An 8,043-nucleotide genomic window follows, 5' to 3' on the forward strand; every position below is an offset into this window, starting at 1 on the left:
GGGGGGAGATTCTTTTTTAAAGTATTTCATGACATCATTGGAAAGCTGAAGTAATTGTAAAAGATAAAACTTCCTACACTCCCATTTATCATATACTTTTAATCTTGTTGGTCAGAAAATTGGGCATAGAAAGCAGGTTATATAGTATTTATGGCTATATTTATATTCCTACCTCTGTTTGAATGTTCAACCAATACAAATTCCTTTACAATTCATTCTAACACAAGCACGATCTCCAAAAATAGGAAAGCTGAAGTAATATGTCCCAGGGAAAAAGTCACAAATATTAAAGCTCAAGCACAGCAATTTATATTGGGTTTTTTTTAGAACAGAATTTTGCCAAATATACATAGAATTTTGCCAAATATACATACAATATACTATTTCAAGTCCCATTCAACCTATCAGGTATACTGCAATCTTTTATTTTACATGAACATGCCACATTTCAAGTAACAGCTAAAATGACAAGATTTAAAGAAAAAGTTGGGTCTTTTTTTTCTCTATATATATCCTGGAATTACCAGCCTATCCTGCTCTGAAACAGAATGTATCCTATGCTAACACTAATTTGCCAGTTCTAGACAAAAGAAAACTAGTAATCAGGATCATAAAAACCTCACATATGCTAAATATTGAAAGAAAAATGGTGGGGATTTTTTGGCTATACCTTACTTTCCCCCCATATTTAAGCCTTCTGTAGAAATTGCTAGCTAATTATTGAAGCTACCACAGGATGCTTCTTCAGCAGCTGTAAAGCTGTAACTGCTTTCTAGCCAGGGGAAAAGGATGGCATGATAGCAGCCAAGTTTAAGAGGAATAAAGCTTAGCTAGCTAACTAGCATTTATACTACTCATTCCCAATATTTGAATAGCAAGAAACCACATGGAAAAGTAAGGAAGGAAAGAGTTTAAAAGATTTGCTTTGTATGTTTTAATTTAAATATTTATTATTTGGAATAGCAACATGTTAACAAAACAAATCTCAAGTTTAAAGAAATTGTAGTTAAATGTAAGAATGGAGAAGAATAAGAAGCTTATTGTATGTTATTTAATATCATGGATGAACACAGACCTATGAACTTGAGTGTAAAACAATAATCATAACACTATACCCAAAACTTCATTCCGACATATTTTCAAATACACTTATGATACCTTCAGTGATATACTTAACATACACTTTCAATATATTGTATTTTTTTTTTAAAGTCTATAGATATAGATCAGGAATTTTCAATTTAAGGCATTTTTATACTCTGACCTTTTAAACTTGAGTTTCAAAATCTTATTTGAGTGATGAGATAGTTGAGGAGCTAAATTAAAATTGTGTGTGCTTTCATAGCTGAAACAGAAAGAAAAGATAGCTAGTTCTCTTTCCTTATTTACAAGCTGTAAATGCTGTAACTAACAGTTTAACCTGCTGTGCTAAAAGTAAAGAAACAGTTTAACAAGTAGTCCACTGATATACTAACTTCTGCTCATAATTCTGCTTCCAAGTTAAGTTTTTACAAGTCTTGAGGTAGAAGCTTTTTTACTTCTTTTTAAGAAAAGCTGTCGTCACATTTCTATTAACAATATAGTATAACTAGTTATTCAATATGTACATATTTAAAAAAATACACAAATAATACAAAATGGGCATATGTTCTCTTGTGCGGGACTCAGGCAAATGCTCATGTGCAACACAAATGCAAAAAAGCAAAAAGTAGTATTGTCAAGAGTTACTTAGAACTAAATTTCACTTTTCAGGTAGACTCTTTTTCCAAATCTATTTCACTGTTGTGTAATTAAGGAGTATAGTATGCACTAATATTTCTGAAATATCTTGTATTTGTAATCTTCTACAAATTCCACTAAGACTATTGCACCTGTGCAGAAGTCTAGTACCTTTGAAAATCTGACCTAACAGTCTAAAGGAAGTTTTGTTTGTTTGTTTTTAATCTTGACCTAAAAAACACTTTAACAAATATCTTTACATTGAACTTTAATCTTATACAAAACATTATAGAAATGTCTTTTCAGGTGAGGTTACTTAAATTATTTTGGTTTTTTTAATTGGGGAAGAAGCCTCAAAAAATAGAGAATAAGTTTTCTCTCATAAGCTTCTGTGTTGCATTTATACCTACAAAACGGACTTTGATCAATATCCTACTGGCATTTTCCCAACTGGTTCTTCCTGTGTAATATTTTAAATATGGCTTCTTAACCAGTCTGCAAATTGTTTTAACATCTGTACAAATTTATTACTACTTATTTGATCTCTGATTTTTTCAAGGTTACTACTTTCTTTCCATATTCCTTTATTTTTCTTCACTGCCGTTAGTTCTGCTCGAAGAAATCTTTTGTGAAGTTTCCAATAGAGTTGAGAGCCATGATGCAGTCCTTCAATACGTGTTGTTTTGCCAAGCCCTTGCTTCAAAACCTCTTCATTTAAGCATATGCTGAAAAATCTACTCTACAAAAATAAAGTAAAAGGTGTCATTTCATTTTTATATTCACTTGGATCTATACAAAGGACAATACCAGTACATTTTTACTTAATTCTTTGTATGAATTGCCCAGACACTGCAAGTTAGGAAAAAACTCTCCCCTTTACAAGTTCTAAATTTTTCAGAAAAAAGTATTAAAAGTTAAAAGGAATTCAATTCATTTTTAAATTAATTAATTCTACAAGAAACCTATCCCAGGTATCAATGGGACAATTTCATAAATCAGTACTTTTGACTGATTAAAACTCTTTTATGACACTGCAGGGCACTAAACTACAGATCTGGCTCCTGCAAACCTTAGCAGCAAAGATAATTATTAAAGGTGACTAAAAACTACACTAGTATTGTCAATTCAGTTCAGAAATACATATTTTCAATTCTAGCTACATATGTATATCTGGAAAGATACTTACTACCATAAATTCCAGCATGTATATTTTTTTAATGCAGTAACCTTATGACAAGGACACGTAATTTCACACCATAATAATAGAAAACCTTAGAAGTATAAATACACGATTTAAGAACTTCCTCTATTCCTCCTTACTACTTCATTTACCTTATTAATTGAAACAAGGCAATCAAGCACCAAATTATCCCGTCCAAGAAGCTGAAACCACATCATTTGTGACGGTTTTAACTCTTCTTGCAACCAGACCATACCACTTGGCGTCAGTTCCACTCCTGCAAGTCTGACCAGCAAAAGGCCATTTGATTGCCCTGAATAAATATAACATTAATTCTTCCTTAGCATTAGTCTTATACATTTATATACAAAAGACACTTCCTTATACTTCGTCGGCTTCTCAGCTGTTGTGAATCAGCTTAGTCTACCTCCTCCGATTAAAATTGAGTTTCCACATTAGTCAGAAAAGCTATGGAATTTTAAGAACATATCCTAGCACATAGATGTACTCCACACCAAGAAAAGAAAGGTTCTCAGATATTATATTGTAACACTTAATCTCAGAATTTTCTTTAGAAAATATAACTTTCTAAAAAATCTGATTTTGCCCCCTCTCACCTCTGTCTCACTCCATTACAGTATATTGCATCACACAAGCAAAAGACTGACACAAGATCAAAATCCAAAGTATTTTTCTTGACATTTATCCCAACATAACAATATCAAAACATTCCAAATCCAGACCTCTGATAACATCTTTAAAACTAACTGCAGAACTGGTTACAGCAAGATTTATGCAGCAAAGATAATACCATTTAAATTATATGTAAAAATAAATTCCCCAGCATAGAGAAGCATAAGTTACCAGTGCAGCTTGATCTTTCTGATTTTCTTATTCATCAATAAATATATCAAAGAGGCCTTTTTATTAAGTTGTAATCTTCAAAACAAAATGCATTGATCTGCGATCCACTGGCATTATGCAACATCCCAGGAATCAGAGAAGTTATGAATATAGGACCTCTCACATGGGATCAGATCAGTGGCCTATCTAGGCCACTATCCTTTCTCCAGTAGTAGATTCTAGCAAGCACTTCAGCTGGAGGCAAAAACAATCCATACAGTAAGTTGTTTCTGAACCCCTTCAGTTAGAAATTAGCTAACATACATGTTTATAGGTTCAGGATCTCTCATATAAGCTATTTTTAATCCTATCTGTTGAAATAGTGGATGTTCTCATTTTCTTTATGTAATAATCAATAGATTTTCTGTGTTAACTCACTTAGGCTTTTAAGACTACTTTGTAAATCCTAGTCCTAAATGCCCACGTCTGCTTTGAAACTTGCAGTACATCAAGATTTTCAGTAGCAACCATTCCCATACCAATTGTATTGTTTAAATGTTTCATGTTAAACCAGAGGGTATACTATCTTTATAACACCTGCATACCACTGAAGTTAACCCTAAAGGACTTTCAGCAGAGGCAAGATCAGAGCCAAACTTCATAATATACACATGAATTTCTCAATGCTTTTTTCAATCCTTATTCAATTTCCATTGTTCTTTTAAAAATGATCACTGTTTCCAAGATATGCATTTAAAAAACTCAGGCCATTACCCCACAAACACCCATGCATGTCCTTTATGCATGCTCTTGATTTTATACAGATATGTATTTCCCTGCTACTTAATATATTGCTGAGGAGGAGGGAGATCCACTGCTTAGGGTGGTAGCTTGTACGGGTCCACATAAATGCCTAAAATGTCCACAGAGGTGGATTTATAAATCCACCTCATTATCCTGGCAGTGAGGCCAAAGCAAAGAGGAGAAGTAAGGTAGCCACTGCAACACACCAAGTGAGGGACAGAGAGCATTCAGATGCTCAGTTCCTAAGTTCAGCATGACAATTGGCGAACTGTAACTGTGAGGACAAAATGCTTCCAGGTAGTATATACCCAGCTGTTTCCAAGGACACGTCATTCACAAAAACGTTTTTAACAGATCAAACAGCTCAAGTTTTACAGACTTTTGACAGCTTAATGAAGAAAATTCTATTAAATAGGCAGACGTGTAATTTTGTCATTGTTAATCCTGTTCTTTTACTTACATTTTCTCTGTAACGAGGACATGAAAGGAAGGCTGATTGGAATATGTTCAACTTCTAATCCCTTCTCTGTTATGTGACGTAATCTTCCCCGTAGTTTCACATTCTTTTCTATAAATTCTACTGGTATATCCAAAGCACTTGTAAATTTAGTTGTCTATTGAAATAGAAGAACAAGATAAAGTAATCAAAAATACACGTTACCTTAAAAAAAAAAATCTTATTAAATCCAATATTTTCCAGGATGAATACTGCAAACTCCATTTACTACATCATATTTAAAAACTTTTCATTATACTTTATTTCTGCTATCCTTTCCAAAAGCTTAAGAACAGTTTTTGTTTCAAGGACAGATGGGGACACAGAAGTAAGGGGAAGGGCAACAACAGACATTATCTACTATTTATATACAAGCCAGCCACTCTAGGCAGAAAGGCAAAACTGTTTTAAAAAGGGGCTAAATGTTGACAAAGTAAGGGACTCAGAGATGAGCAGGAGTCCAGGAAAGAGCCACAGAGGTGGCAGTTTAAGTGTATGACTAGTGTGGACAAGTTTAGAAACAGTGACAGAGTAAAGGGAAAACAAGGAAAGCAGGGAAGAAGGAAAAGCAGAGTTCCGCAGAGTTTGAAGTGGTCACAAGAAACTTGAATCTAGTGTTTTCTTGAATAAAAAAGTCAATGAAGAGATTCAGAAAGTGGGGAATTATGTGATTAAATTGATAGACTTATTTAGTGGCAGCATTCTGTGGATAGAAAAAAGCCAATTGGGAAGATACTGCACTAATCAGAGGAGTATAATGCTGAAACAGGAAAGGCTAGATACAAGCTATAGGCCACATACAAGGGGAAATCACCATTCTCCTATTGGAAGTCACAAGTGTACAAATGTTCATGCTGTTCTTCCTGAATCAAAAATGGCAGTTCTGGGAGAAAAAATAACTCCAACCCAGTAGAAGTCCTGGGGACCAAGAGGAATTGAGCTGCAGGGAAATGTCCCCATGCCTTCCAGAGACTGGAGTCATTTGGGGTTACTCTGGTCTGGAGAAGGCACGGGGAGAAGAGGGGAGATGCAGCATCTAATGTTGGATAACTTCCACTGCTAGAAACAAAGTCTTGTATATGGCCATACTGGCACAACTGAAATGTTAAGAATTTAATCTTTAGAGATTCATGATAAAAAGGCTTTTATAGGATACATTTGGATGAATCTACTCACATAGTTGTTAAAGGACAAATCCTTGTCTCATTTAAGTCACTGACATACCAGGCCTTAAAAATGAAATTGAACACCCCTTCCTCTGATTTTATTCTGTGCGTTGACTAAATCTTCAGTCCTGCTTTCTGCAAGGTTCTCTGCTAGGGAGTGAAAAATATGGGACCTTGCAAGCAGTAAATTTGAAGGTTTTGTAAATAATCCTTTGTAAACTGGGGTTGAAAATGGCTCGGAATCAAACCTAATTTGTTCCAAGGTCCAAAAGTCAGCCAAACATTTTCAAAACCTTGAAAACCTTGTTAACACCATTCACATGCAAATATCTATGTCAAGAAGGATTTAATGGCTGCAGTTACAGACTTACATCAATAACTACAAATAAGTCTATTATTAGGTAAGGTAAAGTTCATTTAGGAATAAAACTTAAATCACAAGAACTTGAATAATATTAGGCAGCTTTAGGCTCAAATACAGGAGGCAAAACTAGCCATATTAAGCACTATAGTTGCTAAATAAAACAGTTGTAATTTGTTTAAAATTATAAAATGCCAGTGAATTACACACATACTGTAAGCTGTACAAAAAAAAATGTTGGAATTGTAATGCATGAACTATGCAACCTCTATAGTAGGCAGGGACATCCTTAAGATAACACCGTCTTGCTGTCTACCCACAACAATGGGAACATACACAGACTTAATGCGGGACAAGACGGCTATGAAAGACCAGGAGCTTGTACTGTTGTCTCCCTAGAGGGCTACAGTAGGGGCAGGCAATTATTTTGGCTGAAGGGCTGCTTAACAAGTTTTAGTGAACTGTCGATATGGGCCATCTTGCCCCGCCCTCTGGTCACCATATTAGGACTGGAAGTCCCAAACCCTAGCCCCTGACCTTTGCCACCGGACATCCCTCCCCTCACCCCCACAGAAATACTCCTTTAGGGAGGGTGGGGTTGCCATCTGAGAACCAGAAAAAAACAACAAATTGTACACTAGAAGTCAAACACCTACTAAAACATATTTTAATTTTATTACAAAAAAAATTTGTCATGATTTGTGTTTGTGTACTGTGTATAGAAGGGATTGCATAATAACTCAAACTCTCACTCTTTTATATTGTGTCTGTGTATGGTGGGGTGTGGGGGGACATAAGGTATGTTGGGCTGTATACATATGTGGGGGGTTGTGGGGGCCGGGTGTGGGTGTGTGAGGTTAGTGGGGTGGGAGGAACGTGACACACCCGGCCCCCCCCACCACATGGTGCACAGCCCCCACTGCCAGCAGCAGGCGGAGGGGCTCAAAGATCTCATGCCAGGTGCAAGCACTGGCACCCCATGGCTCTGGCCCGTGCTGTGTGCAGGGGCTGAGAGGCCCAGCCTGCCCGGCTGCCTTTATCACAGGAACTCCACGCCACATGCCTGCAGCTCCCACACTGGGGAAGCCCTGTGCTACACTCCACAGGGAAGTGGTGGGCAGGCCCCCCCCCTACTCCTGGCAGAGTCTGGGGACCTGTGTGGCAGGGAAGGCAGCTGGCTCCAGGACGAGAGCTGCAGGCATGTGGACCCTGCAATAGAGAAGGCAACAGGAGCCAGCTGGGAACTGCGGAGGCCAGGCTGGCTCCTGCTGCATTCTGCAGTCCTGGAGTTGCAGCCAAGAACCGCGCAGCACGGCACAGAGCCACCGGGCACCTGCTGGCAGCACACAGTTCCCAGCTGCCTCGTGCTGCCACTGGCCTTGACCACCTTGGCCCTGTGCTCCCTCCTGTTGCCACTTTCCCCCTACACCTGCCGCTGCTGCCCTTCCCCTGCCGCTTCCCTTACTTCCCTGCC

At 37.3% G+C, this 8,043-nt stretch overlaps 1 protein-coding gene across 2 annotated transcripts in view; it reads right to left on the bottom strand.

Moving 5' to 3' along the window:
* Positions 1 to 111: 111 nt before the first annotated feature.
* Positions 112 to 8,043, bottom strand: part of CUNH3orf33 (chromosome unknown C3orf33 homolog) — a 14,601-nt gene continuing 6,669 nt past the window's right edge. For both annotated transcript variants that reach the window (XM_025214855.1, XM_014524482.2), the window contains 3 exons: positions 5,007 to 5,160; positions 3,052 to 3,212; positions 112 to 2,458 (listed from right to left, as the gene is read on the bottom strand). In XM_025214855.1, coding sequence (XP_025070640.1) covers positions 2,192 to 2,458; positions 3,052 to 3,212; positions 5,007 to 5,160 — 582 coding nt within the window. In that variant the 3' untranslated portion in view covers positions 112 to 2,191. The remainder of the gene's footprint in view (positions 2,459 to 3,051; positions 3,213 to 5,006; positions 5,161 to 8,043) is intronic.

The sequence above is a fragment of the Alligator sinensis genome, unplaced genomic scaffold, assembly GCF_000455745.1.
Source record: "Alligator sinensis unplaced genomic scaffold, ASM45574v1 scaffold60_1, whole genome shotgun sequence".
In the NCBI taxonomy this organism is placed as follows: Eukaryota; Metazoa; Chordata; order Crocodylia; family Alligatoridae; genus Alligator; species Alligator sinensis.